This window comes from Colius striatus, chromosome 3 (genome assembly GCF_028858725.1).
Source record: "Colius striatus isolate bColStr4 chromosome 3, bColStr4.1.hap1, whole genome shotgun sequence".
Lineage (NCBI taxonomy): Eukaryota > Metazoa > Chordata > Aves > Coliiformes > Coliidae > Colius > Colius striatus.
The window spans coordinates 87,323,467-87,343,312 of record NC_084761.1 but is presented as its reverse complement, the minus strand read 5'-3'; the positions used below and the strand labels follow the sequence as shown (position 1 = coordinate 87,343,312).

At 36.8% G+C, this 19,846-nt stretch overlaps 1 protein-coding gene across 9 annotated transcripts in view; it reads right to left on the bottom strand.

The window, feature by feature from the left end:
• KIAA0232 (KIAA0232 ortholog) overlaps positions 1-19,846 on the bottom strand; it is a 69,347-nt gene that overhangs the window by 12,609 nt on the left and 36,892 nt on the right. For all 9 annotated transcript variants that reach the window (XM_061991862.1, XM_061991856.1, XM_061991861.1 and 6 more), the window contains 3 exons: positions 7,951-8,017; positions 6,510-6,591; positions 1,922-5,219 (listed from right to left, as the gene is read on the bottom strand). In XM_061991862.1, coding sequence (XP_061847846.1) covers positions 1,922-5,219; positions 6,510-6,591; positions 7,951-8,017 — 3,447 coding nt within the window. The remainder of the gene's footprint in view (positions 1-1,921; positions 5,220-6,509; positions 6,592-7,950; positions 8,018-19,846) is intronic.

Here is a 19,846-nt window from a genome sequence, read left to right as displayed (position 1 = left end):
CTAAAGGTTTGGAGGGTTTTTTTCAAGTCTCAAAGGTACTGTAAACTATGGAACCACCACAAACTCCTTACAACTTTGTCAGTTACAACTTTGTTGAATGGGTAAGTGGTTGAAGTGAAGATGAGAATAAACAGCCTCACAGATCACTAAGCATAGAATCATAGAATGGTAGGGGTTGGAAGGGACCTTTAGAGATCATCTAGTCCAACCCCCCTACAGAAGCATCCAGAAAAGAGATCTGGAATAGGCTGGAAGGAATTTTTAAGATTCTTGCTGTCACAAGTGACTATATTATACAATTTGTTCATTTGCTATGGCCTACTGCATGAGAAAGTTGGATTCTGCTTACTCCTGGTTAAAGGTAACTCTAGAATCTGTTCAGACTTATTGTCTAAGTTTGTTAATTTTTTTGGTAGCTTTTTTTGGAAGGCCTGGCACAAACACAGAAACTTCCCAGATTTCAGAGAAGGTTTTTGGAGCCACTTCATTAAGTTAACAAAGCAACAGGAAGCAAGATATCTAGAAAGGGCACGGAAAAGTCACATTTGACTCTCAGGCAAGCAACAGGCATCCAATTTACAGACATTGAGAAAGGAAGCTGCAATAGCAGTTAAATTTAGAGGAGGACAAGAGGAGAAACAAATGCAAAAGAAGGAAAATAAACTCTGATTTTGTTCAGAAAAAATGTTAGCTTTAACAAAACAAAGTTTAGCTTTCCCATACATTACTGTTTCAAATTTATAACTGAGTATACAGTTGCACAACTGGGTGCGACTCTTAATTTGAAAATGAAACAATTTCCCTCCTGATGTAGATACTACAACTGCTGAATATGTGGAAGACCAGGATGAAGAGGAAAATAAAATCATAGAATGGTAGGGGTTGGAAGGGGCGCTTAGAGATCATCTAGTCCAACCCCCCTACAGAAGCAGATTCACCTAGATTAACTAGGTAGATCTGAGATGCAAATTTTTAACTATCCAGAGACTATCTCTGGGATAGCCACATAATTATTTTGTCGATCAAACATTTATTCTGGAGAGCAGAGGGAGCTCACAGACAGAAAAACTTGGGTATTTTTGTCTGGAATGGATTTTTGCTCTTGATCATTAGCTAATTACAATGAAATCGTTATCTATAACTATAATTACCTGAAAGAAAACTCTGAGCTTAACCCATAGTTTAGGCCTCCTTACAGTACTGTGGTAGTGCTGGATATTTTGCATCCATGCTTTGTTTTTTTGTCTATGCTGACATGAGAACATTTTAATTTCCAGACAATTAAGCCTTTCTACAAAAATTTCTTTGCTGAAGTTTACATCCAATAATTCAACTCCAAATTCTCCTTGGAAGTAAATATCTTGAAAAGACTGACTTCAGATCCTCCTCTTCAAAATTTTAAAATAGGTTTGAATCAAAATCAGTAAGATCTCATCTCTAAAACTTGATGCACATTTTAACACATTATATGGAAATCAGATAAGCTAAAAACCTAAGGTAAACAGACTGTAAAGTCACATGAGTGTATACATGCATATATTTCTAAAGGTATGCAAGATGACACCGTGATGCCTGAAGATGGGTAATTTTTCACAGAATCACAGAATGAGGTTCGAAGGGAACTCTGGAGGTCATCACGTCCAACTGCCTCTGCTTAGGCAGGGCCACCTAAAGCAGGTTGCCCAGGATCGCATCCAGGTGTCTTTTGAGCATCTCCAAGGACGGATACTCTACAACCTTCCTGGGCAACCTGTGTCAGTGCTTGGTTATCCTTACAGTAAAAACAGGGTTTTTTTTATGTTCAGATGGAACCTCCAGTGAGAGCTATACAATCACAAACATTTAAATTGAACTGTCACATGACAAATTGCTGGTTGTCAGCTGCCAGCTGCAAATTCCTTAATTTTATATATCCACATACCTCTTCAAGCTCTCCTGAAGAAACAGGATTATCCTCGTACGTGGGGAAATGGCACCCAGCTTTACAACTGCAAAACCTGCCAGTCTCCTCACGTGGCTCCACTATCCTGCAGTTTACTTTAGAGCTCTCCATTGCCCTCCCATCTAGAGATTCTTTCATACTGCATTCTACACAGGGATCTTGGTTCCCTACTGGCAACATCCCAGACGACTCTTCTTGGGAATCCAATGATGTCTGCGCACTCTTCTCCATTCCAGACTTTTTTAATCTGGGAAGGAACTTTCCAGATTCAAGCTCTGATTTTCCATAATAATGCCCTTCTTTTTCTGCATCTTCTTCCAGAGGTTTGAGATCTGCTTGTGGATCCTCAAATACATCTACTTGAGAAGGGACAGCAATACCTCCCTCATCTTTCTCGGACTCAAATTCTGACTCACTTCCACCACCTGGAGAAAGTTCAGACGCAGAGATTGGGCGAAAGTGAGTCCTTGGAGAAATCCGTATAGCCCTGTACTGCGTTCGATCGACACCACATATCCTGGGGTGTAAAGCCTCACTGTCTGAATCAGAGCACAGAATTGACTTAGGTTTAAAACTAGGGCTGAAAGATGCAATTCCTTCTGGCTCAAAGGAACACTCTACATGAAGAACTTGTGAAAATGGATTGTTCAGGTCAAAGGAAGAGAATGAGTATTCAAGCCCTGGTTCTTCAACTTGAAAGTTACCACAAGCTCCCAATAAGTCTTCATGGAAGATAAAAGAAAAACCCTTATTCAATCCGTTATCTCCGCTCTTTGATTGCTCACTCTGCTCAAATGAGACAAATGGCCTCCATAATTGCCTATGACCCGGGGCAATGCTATTACCCGGAGTCATAAAAACATCTGTACCAGCTATTGTCACTACATCAGAAGCTGCACACTGTAATAAGCTCCCTTTTGAGTGACTAGGTGGCACCACCGCCCATTCTCCATCACTGTTAAATGTTTTGAGTTCCCCATACACGCCACCAAGTATAAATGAGTTTTCTTTATCCTGGTTTGCATCCCAAGGTTTTGATGGTGTAGTATAGTCACCACCATCTACTTTTGATAAGTCATTTGAGACAAAGGCTCTCTTCTCTAAATTCTCCTTTTGACCTTCCCAAAGGTGATACTCTGATCTCTGCACTGCTTTATTGGGCTCCTGGAGGGTTTCAACTTTTGCTTCTGTATCCAAACAGCAGCAATAGTTATTTACATCAGCTGGAAACAATTCATCTTCTATTCCTTCTATTTCTACCATCGCTGCAGAATTTCTGTCTGTCATATTTGTCCAAATATCTTTAATAACCCCTGAGCTGTAGCCATCTCCACGTGGACTGCTTTCACTACACCCTTGTGTAGTTTCAAAGTCTTTACTTTCTGCCTTTTGTTCTAGCTGAATACCACAGACAGATTCTAGCTTAGATTTTTTTTTGAAAATCAAAGTGGGCATTTCTCCTAAAGTTCTAGCTTGTTGCTGGCAGGTTTCTTCTGGCAAAAAATCTAGAATTTCTTCATCTACATAACTCGAAGACACTCTAGGAACTACATAATTAATATCTTCTGCATTAAATTGTGTGGATTCTTCATATGGAATATTTAAAGTCTCATTGTCTGAACGTGTTTCTTCCGAGTGTGACCATGGACTACAGGTTCTTGTTGAAAGATTGGAACAGTGTTCATTTTCATCAAAGGCACTATTTTTGGTCCATATTAGCAATCTAGACTGTGTTTTCCCAAGAATATTAGCAGTGCTACTAGAATCTGCATTTTCATTTCCCAAGTTGAGTGTTTCAAAAGAAAATGGTAAAACAGAGTTACTGCATTGCACTTCAAACACTGAAAAACAAGAGTTTATACCCGACCCTTCATTAATATCTGAAAAGAGCTCTTGATTGCCAGCAAGCATGTGTGAATTAAGCATTGTGCTGTCCAAGATGGGGGAGAATCTGATCGGAGAATCTCCTCCAAAACTTTCCCCATCTGCATCACCAGAACTAGAAGATGAACAGCACTCCCAAAATTGAGCTAAATTACTAAGGTCTTGCAAGAACCACCCTTCAGCACCAACGGAGCTGGTCGAATCTGTCCATATTGCACTTTCCCCTTGCAACTCCATTCCATCTAACACTATGCAACATTCTGCCTCAAAATCAGTTTTTTCTTTACTCTTTTGTCGAATCATATTTAAAATCCGACTCTCCCCTTGCATCATATCTGAGGCACCAGGATCCAACATGGATTGATCAATATCCACTTCATAGAAGTGTGTTAGTTCTGACAGATGAACATCATCTAAATATTTGTCGTCCTCTGGTTGAGAACATACTGAGGTCCCAGCGAGGTCAATATCCTCATTTAGAACTGCAGGCATTTCTACAAAATGACCATCGATGAAAGTACCTGCTGCGAGGTATGTTTTATGAATATTATTGTTGCTAATACAAAGACCATGCACTGATTCAGACAACTCTTCTACAGCCTCTGATGTTACGCCACATATATCTTCTCTGTTGCGGTATGTAGTTTCCAGCTTGCTTTTTCTGCTAAGAGGAACAAAGTACTCTGTGATCGGCTCAGTGTACCACAAGGGTTCTTCTTTATATTCCTTTTCATTTCTGCTGTCCAAATACAAATCTTTTCCATCACTACCACCAGCTTCTTTTCTTCCAATTTCTTTTAATGGCCTTTTACCTCTTTTGCACAGTTGTTTGATGGACCCGCTGCTGCTGCTGCTACTGCTTCCACTGTGGACTTTTCTATCGGCCTTTTCACTAGGTTTCACCGAAAGCCTGCTTTGCCCAGTACGCCCTTTTTTATTTCGAACCTCTCTCGTTTTATGTCTTACTTTAATGCACTTCATTGATGCCTTGTACTCTCCTTGATTACCACTAGAACTTGAGCCAGCCTCACTGGATCCAGATGACCAGGAGCGAGGACGCATCTTTCCCTCAGACTTATGTCGGACTTGCTTTTTGTACAAAACGGGCTTCTCTTCAACAGTGTTGTTACTGAACTTGTTTTCTTTCTCATTTTTACTTTTCTTCTGCTGGCTTCTTTCTTGTACAGTGGCAGATACTTTAGTACTTCTGTCTTTAGTTGCTTCACTTTCACTATTGCAGTCCTTTGGAGAAGATGTATCCGTGCTAGTTGGTGGAGCAGTGGATGAAGATGAGGAGCTAGAGTAAGAACATACTTTGGATTTATTCCATACGGTCATAATTTCCTGCAGGCAAACTGGCTTTTCAGAAAGAGGAGGAAATGCTTCATAATACCTGAGAGCAAAACAAAAAGGTGACATTCAGACAGTAGAACTTCCAACAGGCATTACAATTAGAAGTATTACTAAAAACACATCAAACCACTACCAATCTGTGGCCAAAAAATCTATTTTGTGCTACATAAACACCTCAATGAGTGGCATCTGCATATCTCAACAATAACATGGGAAAATGAAGCTTTAAAAGTGCTTATATATCTTTTAAAATATCCTGCCAAGCAAATAAATTCCATTTTTAGGGAGCACTACACTTCACCGTAGACAGAAATTGTGCGTGCTTACAATAGTGAAGGCTTGACTCCAGATTCATTGCTAATCTAACAATTCACTACAGTTGTCTTAAAACATGTTTGATTTAGAGTATAAATGAGGAAGTCCTGAATTTCAGTCAGTTCAGCCCTCAATTTTAGGGTTTTTAATTCTCCTTTATGAAATAAGACACTATCTGTTAAGTTCTACATAGTCTGATTGTCTGGTAAAAAGCTACAGCAAATATTAGTCCTTGAGTAATTCAAGATACTTAACAGCTTTGCACAACAGGGACAAGATTAAAATGTGTTTTTCTGCAACATTTAAAGTACTGTATGTTTGAGAGTAAAGAGATTTATACTGAATTAGATATATTTAAATGTAAACCTATTAAAAAGCACTGAGAAATCATTAAAGTTAAATGCATGTTACCACAGGCAGTCTCTTGAAGTATTATCCATTTAAAAACACTTCTGTTTGACTGTTCCTACTAAGGGTTATTATTAAACTATATGGAAGCAGTCATATCTCCAAGAGAAGTCAATGATAAAACTCCTGGGTACTTCAGTAACACCAGATTCAGGTACTTGGTAACTAGTAAACCGCTTCAGTTATAAAGAGTTTAAAGGTCATTTATGAGTTTGTTTCCCACTTCTGCAACAGACAACAGAACTCTGAACCCAGGAAACAGATTCTCTCCCTCCAAGTCTAACAAGTGCATTACTTTTGACTTTAAGGCTTTTGTCTAGTTAACTTGGTCTTAAGGAAACTAAAATACAGTATGATTGGAATACTGCTGTTGTCAAAAGAATTCAGTCAGGACTTTGCCAGAATTAAACTAGCCCTTGGTACCAAATGCTTATATTTAAATATATGAGATTAACAAAATGAGATGGAAGGGAAAAAACTTTATTTCTTAATATCCACAAAACTCAAGATTCCCCACTAAGTAAACTTTACTGTGTTAAAATATAAGAGTAAAAGGAGAAAAGTAATTCAGATAATAATAATAATAATAACAATAAAATATGCATACATTTCTACTTGATCCTTTGCTGTGGGAGATAAATCATTCTCAGGAGACAAAGAGCCTTCTAACTTTTTGTGAATCTTCTCCTCTGTTTTGGAAGAAAATTCCAAATGCTTAACAGAAAAATTCAAAAAGCCAGTGTATTTTATAACAGTATTTAATAAAAAGCACCAGGATATATATCTTTAATAGTAGTAAATTTCTATAAAACACTGTAAATAACAGAACAATTTAAAGTAAGTTTTACACAGAAAGAAATTACAAGTTACCACCCAAGATTAAAGTTTTCCACAGTTGTCTTGTTAAACCCTGCGAATTTCACCAAGCATGACTGGATACGCAACCTGCAGGGAAGTTCATGGTTAACAACGACCCCCCAAGGAGACCTTCTATTGAATTTTCAGTTACTTCATATCCAAATTCTCATCTCCTTCTAGCATTGCTACATATGAAAACAGATTATTTTAAAAAACCCCTAAAAATAATAACTATTTAAGTAAGTATTTTTGTGAATGGTTGCATCAAACTTCTCGTGTTTCACTAAGAGGAAATACCGTTGCAGTGCTTGCTGTGCTTTGGGTGGATGTAAAGACATATTTCCTGTGTGAGAGGTGGCTCTACACATTTCTAATTATTTATATTAAAATCTGTAAACTGCTCAACAAATACTGTGAGATATACACTAATTTTACTTTTTTTTGTCCAAAAAAAGTGGTCAGCATCACCACATCTCAGTAAGAACGTGTCCACAGCACAGCACCACAAAATACTAAGAGCTGAGTAGTAATTACTGTTTAAAACGAGAAAAATGAAATGGAAACAGTGAAAATCATGCTTTAAGGAGGTAAACATGTATCCCTTATACTACATAAGGGCATCAATAAGTCAAAGGTTGTTGCTATGTGCCTTTATGGGTGATGCAACTTTCATTGCAGACACTAGCATTATCTATTATGCACCTGCCCTAAGCTTGACAACATAAGGCATTCCATTATCATTCCCTAAAGCCCGGAAATTGAAGTATACCTCTATGCAATGGATGCTTTTCACAGGAACAGCTAAGCATAACTATTTTGAGGCCAATCTATTCCTTGCAAACATCAATACACAAAAGGAACAGAATCAAGCCTATTATATTTTGATTTCTTTTGATGGGGAGAAGGGATGCTGAATATGGAATACTTACTAAAAAGCAGCATAGCTGGATATTAACACTTAGAGCTTTTCAGGAAGAAAATTCCATTTGTGAATGGCTACTTCTTAAGTAAACAGAGTGTACAGTACAGAATTGCCTAAACTACTGCAATTATTCAAACGCATTTTAAAATTGCATTCTTGCATTAGAAACTACTGAATTAACAGCCTGCTCCCCCATCCCCACGTCTCAGAACGTTAGTTACACCATCAATATATACAAATATATGGCCTCAGAAGATTTATTCCTCACCTTGCTTACTTTGAAGGTCTTTCAGTCTGGAGCAAAGCTCCTCCACTAAAGTTTCAATCCCAGAGCTCTACAAGACAAAACCACAGAGAGAGGAAAGAGGAAAAAAACCCCAAAACATAAATTACAAAAAAATAATAATTTTGTAGAAAGAGATCAATACAATAAACACATCTCAGCAGACATTTTTCTTTTTGCACAGTAATTACACATCAAAAACCAACCAAAATTATTACTAGGTATAAATTCATTCTTCTAAATTAATTAAAGGTCAAAATGATTCCACAAAGCACGTAGACACATTCACATATAGGTTTCAAACTACAGGTCACATTGTCGCATCATTGTTTACCCAAGGTTTTGAAAACTGCACTGTCACATTCACAGCACTGCATCACTTAGTATTTAGCCTAGACTCTCAGGATGAAAGTTCAAGAATCAACTGACTAAAAATGCATTTTAAATAAGCTAAGTCTGACCCTTTTGGTTGCACAATTTGTACCTGTGAGAATGGAGCTGTTAAAAGGATACAGAATATCAGGAGCAAAGGTGAAAAGTAGAACAGTGTGAAGACATGTAGGTGGCAGAGAGAGAGGAGAAAAGCTACTATAGTATCTTCATGCAAAATGTATTCCATAGCTTTGTCAGTTTACAATGTCCAGGCTTTTTCTTATTAAACATTGTGGAGTTTGCTCAGGAAAGCAGAGTGACTTTTTTTCCCCTCTAGGAGCCTCTATTTGCCTCCTTTATTCCTCCATATAAACCTTCCACAAACTCAAGTTTCCTTTTAAACCCTCTTTTGCTGTTATTCTCACACGCTTCTGCATTTACTATCTGCCCAGACTTGTAAGCACAGTTCTAGATAAAGCAACAGAATCAGAACAGCAAAATATAATATACTATCAGTTGTCCCAAAAAGGAAAATCCCAGGGTACTCTAATGGAATCTAAGTTGAATACCAGTCAATGAAATACTAAATACCAATCTACTGCCTGAAATGACTATTACTGATGGAGAAAAGTAGGTGAGGTGGGTACAGCGTAGATATTCATGTTCTCAATATTTTGATGATCAAGGATCATCCCTGGAAATTGCACTTTCCATAAGTACAAACAGAAAGCTGGAATCATAACTAAAGGCAGTGATGCCTTTCTGTGAGGCCATTCTATGCAAAACAAGTGAGAAGAACATAAGAAGTTGCCTGCACACCCAACCATACAGCTGGGTATTGTAACGAGGGAGAACTTCCTGTGCAGCTTCCTGTGTCCTATGCAGTCTCCTCAATAACAACTCCACCATCTTGTCCCTGTCATACTTGGAGACTGAGACTTGTACAAAATTCCTTGTACAAAACTCCTACAAAATTATCTAAACTTCTGAATTTGACATGATGTTCTGTGCATATAGTCATGGAATATGCATTCTCTCCAAAGCAGATCAAATATTGAGTTACAGAAATATAGAGATGGATTTGGTGTTTCACCATGATGGCACAAAGATTTCATTTTTCCTCTCTCCTGATTACTGGCTAGAAATTGCTGATAAGCGTTAATACATGTAAGCCAAAGCACAAGAGATTATTATAGAAAAGACAATACTAATTCATACACTGAAACTAGCTTGTTCAATTCTGTCAGACAAACTCGAAAAAATATATACTGAAGCAATGACTTGTACACTAACTTCCAAATTGTAATTATTTGCAGTCAAAAGAGAAACCAGTTTTCTATTCCTAACTGCACTGCTGCACTGAAGTGCTAAAAATAAACCTTTATGCCACATAGTTAACTGAGGATGACTTAGCAATATTAAAACTTTAGAAGGCATCCTCTATATTAGTAAATTTAACAACAAAAATTAAATCATCAAGACAGTACTAAGTAGCACAGTAATATGAATAAATCTACACAGTTGTAATAGTTGTCATTTTATGCCTAGATCACTCCTGACTCCCCCTTCCTCCCCCCAAAAGGGCAACAGAGGAGGAGCTGGCCTTGTTTTTGCCTAGCTCTCCAAACTGCCTAATCAAAAGGACACCTGTAGCAAACATGCAAAATCTAAGGCATATAGATTCACTTCCTTAATTACATCATCATGTCAAAAAACAAAAAAATCCCCCCAAACAGACAACAACTTGCTCACCATTATACTGAAGAAGTGAAAACTTTAGGAATCAAACACTTCATTTCCTCCTGTGCCATGAAACTAATACTTGAGTCAGCTGACAGACTGCGTGCTGGCCCACAGCACACTGATGTAGCCAGCAGTAGCTTTAAAAAAAAAAAAACAGGAGGGGGGGAAGCCACTGTGCAAATTGCCAAATTTATAGAGACCACTTGCTCAAACCCTTACTGCAGTATAGAAAAAGAAGCTGCAGACTTCATGTAACTGATGCCTCAGCAATTATTTTGTACATGTCAGTGTCATTTTCCAAACATGAGATTTAGTTAGTGCACTTTTTCATTGTGGAAGTTAGTAAATTGTAGTTGCAGCAACCCCATTAATAGAAAATAAGATACTCCAGGGACTGGCTTGGTTCAATAACAAACAATCAGTTAACAAAACTAGATGTGCCTGAACTGATCTGCTTGTGTTCAAATTTAAAGATGGTCCCCAAATAGTACAAATACTGGAGTAGTTTAAAATCACTTCCCAAGATGGAAGTGCCTAATTATGACTGCTTCTATAATTCCACCGTGAAAGGCCACAATCTTATTGTTATCTGTAAGTTTATTTAAACTACTGACCCATATTTCTACTAACCATTTTCTCTCATTCAAACTACAAAAGGCAGCAAGTAATTTTTTTTCAGTTTTTACATTCTGCATAACAACACATCCTCCACAATGAAAACACATTTTATTCCGTTCCGCTCTTTCCAACATACTTCTGGTTTCTTCCCCTGCCTTAACTTGAATCCAGTTCCATGGAAAGTTGGTTTTTCATCCACTGGTTGAAGCAAGGGAAGGATTACATAAAGGACAGGTATTATGTTACTGGCATAGGAGTGATCATGCTAACAGATAAATAAAGCTTCTGAGATCAGCCGGCAGGAAACAAGGACAGTCAATCTGACTGGTGGAGTTGCAGGACTCTAATAGCCACTGTTCTCCTTACTCACCAACATGACTCTATTCAGAGACAAATTAAGGAAATTCTGCATAACAAGGAACATGAGTAATTAAAAAGAATCAGCAAAGCCTGCACACCTTTTAAATATATATATATTAAAAGGTTTGTGGTTCCCCCCTCAACATGCAGATATATTATATGTGTATACGCGTGTAATGCCAAATCTTAAATCAACTATCTTTTTCATGTGCTCTACTTCAGAAGCAGAGCAGTCAGAAATGACAAGTAGTGTCTCATTAGCTTAAAGCAACGCGATTGCCTTTTTACATATGTTGCAAACCATGTGTAGTTGCAGAAAGTGTTCCCAAAAGATATTAAGTCTATAAATTTAGTTTGTTGTGAAATATTTTTATAAAGTTTAAATCATCGGTTTAATTAATTGTGAACCATGGAAAATACACAATACAATATCAAATTAAAATCCACTAAAAGATGTTGCCTATGCTAACAGTGGGCACTGGCTTCTACGTTCTGTGATATTTTAGTAAGCAGCAAAGCATTAGCTCTTCTCAGATTCTTGAGAAAAAAAATCACTTTAATTCTTATTGACATTTATCTCTGCTAGAAGATGACTCCTAAATGTTCCAAACAAGGGTATTGTCACCATCCAGGAGACTTAACAAGTTTTTCCTGAATTTGATAACAAACATTTATGAACCACTATTTTTTCACAGGGTTATTCTATGCAACTGAAGATAGCATTGATCAGCAACATTATTCATTTTTATTGAGGTTTCACCCCTTCCCATCACCTAGTGATAATGTCTCCCTTGAGATGGCTCTTGTACTTTGACCCAAAAAATGCCATGCACTTACATATTTTGTTCTGCACATTTGTGTAGATGCGACAGACAAAAATTCTGGACAAAGGAAAACAAAGTTGTGACAGCCAGTATTCAGAATGAGTTTTCCACATCTGATGCACCAGAAATATATACACAGAAACTGAAAAAAAATCCATCAAATTATATAACTCAAAGGGAAGAGTTGCTTTTTGGAACTTTCTTCTCTTTTTTGTCCCTTGCTAGCCTAGCGTTAATAGCTTCCTCCAGAATCTTTGAACAGTGTAAATAATGACTAAATAAGGCTTGTTACTTGAGGCCTGTAAGGTATGAGGAAAGTTCCTTGTTCCTCTTTAAGTTTTCTGAAAAGACAAAAAAGGTTACATTTAATTTTACTTTAACAAATTAATCACTCATTTGCTTTTAGGTTTTTGAGAGCTTTCTAGTTGATGCTTTTAAAACAAATCCTAATTTCACTTTCCCAGATGCACAGAATTGTTTAGGTTGGAAAGGACCTCTGGAGTTCCTGTAGTCCAAACCCCTGCTGAAACACAACCAGCTAGAGTAAAATACAGACACACCTTTCACAGAAAATAGGTTCAAACAAAGTAGAAATTAAAAGTAAATCAATATATTTAGAGTTTCAAATCATTCTTTTAACAGGTCATAAGATTCTCCAGACAGAGATGGTAGTCTGACTTTAGTGTACTGGGACTGTTTTCTTGGCACGTAGCCTGTCACCAAGAGCAGGATTAGGTAGCTGTTCTATATGAATCAGCTGTTAAGCCACATGAACTGAATAAGACATAAAATGTGATTCATTGCAACCACACATCTATTTCTATATTTTGTAGGATGATGAGAGCTAGAGAAAAGTCTAGGTTTTCATTTTCTAACATTCTCAGACAGTATAATGCATCTGGATAGCAATAATCTCAGAAGAGATGCTCAAGAGATAGGAAGATAAAAAAAAAAAAAAGAAAATAATTCCTACCCCCAAGATGACCACTGTGTAAATAAAGTTACAAAATCAGCAGCCTCCCTGGGGTGTTCAATTCAGGTAGAGTTCAAAGGCACAAAAGAAGGTTCCAGTTCACATTATGCAATTTTTTCCAGCATAAGGCGAATGACACTAAAAACCATTTAAGAGTATGTAAGTGCACACCACCTTTTTAGTGCTTCAGCAGTGACAACAAATTAAGTCTTCATGTTTCCATTTGAAAATTGATTTACAAGATATTGGGCTAGTCAAGAACAACAACTTCTGTGTATTAGCCTCTCCTTTGAGATTCATGAATATTTGATTCAAATTATCTTGAATTTGAAACCTTAGAATGTTGATTTCCAAGCAAAATGACTTAAATGTCACAAAAATCCAAGAAATTTCAAGCAATGTGAAAGCAATAGGTAAAGTTAAAACACATATCTAGGATCAGGCTCAGATTTCAGAGCTGTAATTCACCACTTGACACCACCTAGCACATGTTATTTGCTAATGCTAGATAAAAGAGGTCAACTACCAGCTCCAGTTGACTTAAAATGAACACGCCATCCCTACATGTAGGTTACTGGAGCAGCTAATCTGACTTCTGTTATTTAAAACTTAATTCTTGTAGCTCCCTCTCATAGTGGGCTACATTGACATAAAAATTATTCCTCCGAGAACGGATAAATCTCCACTTGAGAAACTACTCTTCTTGATTCTTATTCATCACTTATAAACAAACATGCTGACTTAAAGCCGAAAAAAAGACTATCCTTGTAAGCAGTGCTGCTGAGATTTCACTTAATCACAGTATTTCAGCTTGCAGATGCTGAAATCTTCTTAGCTACATTATCAACGAAATGGGACTCACTTTTTAAAATGCATTCCCACCAATTATGCAAGAGTTATTTTCTGCATCAAGCAAAATACAGAAAAGACACTTGAAGTTTCCTCAGTAGGTATTATGCCATATTCACTGTAGTCTGCTTGTGCATATGATGAGAATTTGTAATGGACTCCAACTCAAGTTTTTAGCGAAAACAGGTCTTCTACATTAAGGAAGATTATCATCTAATAACATTGTTCCGTGATGAAACATAAGGCATTACTCAGGAGAGCTTTATTAACTGACTTTTCTGGCCTTTTTTGTGGCCATGCTGGTGTATCTGAAAGACTGTACTGCCTTCTCCATCTGAAGATGTGCATGAGCAAACTGATCAGAGATAAGCTGCTGCTGAGAAAACCTTGTCTCATTTTGCTGTTATTACCATTGAGAGGACCTGCTCAATCACATCGAACATGAGCTTTCAGTCTCCAAGGCCAAATTTTCTATATAGTATAGGAGAATCCTGAACATAAGAAATCCCAGTTCAGCATTAATTTACTTTTGATGGATTGATGTAAACTGGGAAATAAATGCCTCTCCCCCAAATACTATAAGGTAACTTCCGTGTAGCCAAAACTCTCACAAAGAGCTTCTCCAGTTCAATGTATACTTTTTCTGTATCAAGAAAAACCTCACAAAAATTGTAATAATTGAAAGTTCTGTCAACTTCTGTTAAAGTTACTACTATGCTCAGGGCAGCAGCTTCAGAAACCTGATAAATTAGGTATGTGTTACTACGATTATCTATTTAAAGGCCAAAGTCATAAGGAAAAAAGAATTTTTCCTAATTTTCCAACCCTGTGGTGACCTTCTCACCAAGGAAGCTGAGCAACATCAGTTCTAGATTGATTTTTCAAAACAATTGTCTAAAATTCCTGAAAATATTTGAAAATTCTTTCCTAAATAATGCTGTGTGTTCTAAAAAGAGCCTGTATACCCCCTTCCAGTGGGACAACTGGATATGATCCAGAAGATAGATATTCACTGGTTTTGTAAAGTGTTTTGGCATTTCCTGGAAAAAATTGAACAATCATCCTCAGATACATTTACTATTTACTAGCTAGCTTTAAGAAGCATTATGGTTATTTTCTAAGTTTTAACTTTATTTCTTTCCTTTAAAAAATTCAGATTTTATAACAGCAGCTTCAGCATTTCAATATTATGATTGATCAAGATGGCTTTTACACCACTTGCTTCATTCTTGTGCTGTCCTTTATCTTTACATTAATGGTGTTCACCCCCGTACTTTCGTTATCCTCCTTGCAGTGCTTTTTGACTAATATGTCTCCTTATTTTTAAAAATAAAGTCACTTTATTTTGGGCACCTAATTTACTCATCTCTCGTTCATGTCATAGAATCATAGAATAGTAGGGGTTGCAAGAGACTACTAGTTATACAAGGATGCCCAAATTAAATCACCTAAACCATCTTATGTATACTGTCTGATTTCCTGATACCCTAGCATAATGGTCAGAGTTTATTACTAATTAATATTGGCTTAAAACAGAGAAGCAGAGAACAGCAGAAATAAATCAGTGACTAAAATGAATTTTAAATAATCTAGTTGCTCTGGCATCCTACATAAGGAGGAAAGAAACAGAGACCTTACACTACAGACTCCACAAGTCCTTTTGCCTCTTTTCTCCCACACCACTCCTGCAAACTAGAAAACACAATGGTGCCTTGTTTTAACTGACACACAGATACCATCATCTCTGCAGACCACTATAGTTGGCCAGAGTAATCCAGCAATAAAAACATGCTCAGATATGGAATAATAACCAATTGGTTATTAATTTGGCCTGATTGGGAGCTTATTTCTTCAAATAAGGTTTATGTTCAGAACTGCAATAACTGTATGCAGGGTTTGACAGTTTTGCACTTAAAGAGTATGAACGATGACAAATGCTAAGAGATTTCCAACAGAATCTTCTTTTAGACACATCTCAAATCTGTGCTGAAAGTCAGGTACATTTGTGAGTAAGACTATAATTTCAAATCCTTAACAACACTGTTCACTAGAGCCACAATTGCTCCTTTAAGTGTTCTCATATGATAATATAGACATCAAAAGGGTTCTATTCCCCCCTCATAATTTAAGTAAGCAAACAACAGCATGCCCACATCTGACTACGTTTCAATGAAATTGCTGTTAAGAATCACATTTCAGTGTTAACTCCCAACCAAATAACTTCTTAGAACAGTGAGACGGAAGGCATTGTTTGTTTTTGTGTTCAAAATTCATTGTGGAATCTATCAACCAAGACTAATCCTCACTTTAACATGTTGCACACTATTTCATGTATCAGCAGATTTTAGCAGCCTAGTTAGTTCAGAAATGGACAACGTTGCCAAAATCCCATTAGGATACACCTTGAGAGATCAGCAGCATTAGACACTAGCAATGTGTAGTAAGAAACCTACACATGAAATGGGCTCCTTTGCTCATTCTAAAATACATCCTATTCAGCAGAATAAAGATGCATCGATTGCTTTAATTGAAACTCTAGCACCATCTTGGGGTGGAATTTTAGATGCAATACTGCGAGTGTTCAGTGATTGAACTACATTACACAGGAACTGCCACAGCACAGCTGCAAATCTGCTTACTCTACTGAGCCGTGCAACATAGCAGAAAAATAGTCAAATAAAAGGTAATTAAGCTTGGATTTATGACCAATGGGCAGGCAACATTAATAATTTAAATATTTTTGCTAGGTAATATACCTACTGTAAAGTCTCATACAGAGTCTCATTAAGCAACCTTTAATTGCAATCTTGCTCTCACAATATCCACCCTGCAAAAATACAACACAGGCGAATTTCTAAACTCTTGATTTTTTTACTCAAGTACTGAATCTCAACAATACTGTTTTCTGTCTCGTTACCAATGGGTTTCATTATTCAAATCCAAAATAATTTACAGATTTCCCTTTGAAAACAAAAAGTCCACCTCAGAAACCATACATGCTTCTCTATGTGAACAAATTGGCCTTCTAGAGTTCTAGGTATACCAAAGAGGAATTTAAATAAACAAAACAACCAACAACTACTGAAAAACTTAATCAAACAAATCAGCCATTTCACCGTGACAGAAATAGAAGTTTTTACTACTACTGTGAGGCTGTAATTTCTACATAAACATTTCCTAGTCCTAAACAGTTATTGGCTTGGGGATTTTTACCCAGTTTTGTTAGAATAGACACAGCTACTTTGCCAAATTGATTGCGACAAATAAATTGCAAATCAACATTTTAAAGTTTCTTTATCTTTTTTAAGATAAAAAATCTCTACTCAAGGTCAGTATTAACAATCTTTTTAGAATTTCAACAGTTCTTCTGCATGTCTTTGAACTGCTATTTATACTCTATTCAAGTGGTTTCGAAAAAAAAAAAACTTTGGAATTGCTTTAAGAATAGCAATTGATTGCTACATTAAAGCACTTGTCTTAAAAGTTCTTCTCACCATAATTCTATCTTCATTTTCTGGCAAGTTGCAATGTATTTACATTTTCTCTGCTTCTGACTGCATCAAGAGCATTTGCAGCCAAACAGACAATTTGAGACACCAAAATGCTTGTCACACAGAAAGTACTGTCCTTAGAACATATACACACTAACAGTTTACACTCTTACACATACCAGATAATATTTGTCAAAATCAGGCCTACTCTCACAAAAGCACTTGGTCCACAACTGCTTTGCCACTGCAAGACAGTGATGCAGAGCAGTCAAAAGCCTGCAGTTTCTCTGACTTGTCTTACTTCATAACTTAGGAAATGTTAGAACACTAAACTGAAGGCTTTTGAAGTCAAATGTTTGTTTTCTACACCATGAAATTTTAACTAGAATCTTGTCTTTCTGCCTCAGACTAATGTTTTACAGCATTATTCTTCTATTTCACTCATAATAAAAGACTGACAAAACAGTATTCCTTTTTCATATGATCTACTTCATTACTTCCTCTCTCTACCAGGCACCTTTTTTAAGTGATTGCCCAATTTTAGGACCTTTGATTACTAAGTAGAGGGGAGGAGGCAGACTGACTGCATTTTCTCAACATATTAGTGGTTTAAATAACTAAATAGCAAAATCACAGTACCTGAATCTCTGTCATTTCCTATGAGACTTCAAAAAGTTGTTAATAACCCTCAGTACCTTTTCATCTTCTGCACACTTTTTCCCCCTAAAACGTTATCAGGCTGCAGAATCCCGAAGTCCACAGTCCTATTGGGGCTTTTCTTTTTTTTGTTTGGGGGTTTTTTGGTTGTTTTTTTGTGTCTGTGCACACACACATAAGGATTAATCTGGGTGTACATAAATCCAATGTCTCTAATGGGATGCACCCCATCTGAGAGGTAATCTCATTAATATTTACAAATATGTAATGGCTGGGTGTCAGGAGGATGGAGCCAGGCTCTTCTCAGTGATGTCCAATGACAGGACAATCAGCAACAAGTGTAAGCTGGAAATTAAGAAGTTCCAAAGAAATACAAGGAAGAATTTCTTCACTGTGAGGGTTGTGGAGTCTCCTTTTCTGGTGACATTCAAAACCCACCTGGATGAGTTCTTGTGTGACCTACTCTGGGTGGTTCTGCTCTGGCAGAGGGGTTGTACTACATGATCTTTTGGGGTCCCTTCGAATCTTTAAGATTCTGTGATATATATTCTTGTTACAGACACATACAGGGTAAAACACTCTTAACCATTTCACTTAAATACAATTTTCTTTAAAAATACTTAAGTTTAAATACACTGACTTCTTTTGATTATTCCCAGTAATAGAGCTACCTCAGCCTTGCTTGCTTTGCTTCTGTAAGGTTGAAAGAAGAGGTTAGGCTGGAAGAGCAAGTGTTCCATGTCCATGTGAGGATATTGGTATTTTCATATCCACCTACTTGGACAAAAGATCCCAGAAAGATAGCAAAACTAAAAGTAAGCTCCAGAACTGCACCCAGGGACTATTGCCAGATCCCTTGCAAGAAGAAAAAAAAACTTGTGAGAACAAAGCTGCTAGTTGATGTATTTATGAAGATCCTAATGAACACATTTATCTGACACACACACAAAAAAAATCTCTACAGGTAAACAATCTAAAGCCATTCAAAATCGCAAAATAAAGTATTAATTTGTATTTCAACAGTTTTTATAAATGCTTCTCACCAGTACACATCAATTTTGGCTACAGTTAATAGACTATTTTTATCGTTTTGTAGAGATTAAACCAGTAACATTACATGAAGCAGCTCAAATGCCTCAGCAGAAATAGCATTTTAGCACTATGCTTTACAGTCCAAAAACTACTGATACCTTACTTCTTACTTTATTATATCACTAACATCCTTCCCTCAACTCCAAGGCATAAAAAAAAATATCTGTATTCCTCTCTTATGCAATACATGTGTTTACCTACAGAACACTTTTTGGTTTTTTATATGTTTAAAGGTTCCACTCTTTAAAAAAATATATTTTCACACACAGACAATGACCTACAATCTCATTACAGACAGCAACTTTTGCCTAAGCATGCAACAGAAATCAATAGAGGACCAAAATAACACAAATCTAAACTGTAGACTATAGGTTAATATTGAACAATAAAAATCTGACAGGGTGAGCAGAAATCAAAGGAGGAAGTTACTTGTACAACCTTTCATAGAATCATGGAATGGTAGGGGTTGGAAGGGAACTTTAGAGATCATCTAGTCCAACTCCCCTGCAGAAGCAGTTTCATCTAGATCAGGTATTCTTTCAGAATGCTAGTTCAAGAGCTTCTTCCCTTCTGTTTCAGATTATACAAATTTCCCACGTGGAGACAGACCAAGGATTATTAATAAATCTACCTACTTCTTTTCAACTAGATTTCTCTATATAAATTTAACTTTAAGTGATGCTCCCCTTATTTTCAGCTATGTAAAACACATCAGGAGAGTCATTTCTGAAGTCAAGAATTAATCATCCATATTCCTGTGGTCTATGTAGGAGACTACTACTTTTTGTTGTTCATATGTATACAAATTGTCATATCCTCAAGAACAACATTATTTCTTGCAATTATTGCTTACATTTGCTTCATATTTAAGTGAACTTTTATGATAGAGTGCCGATATCAAT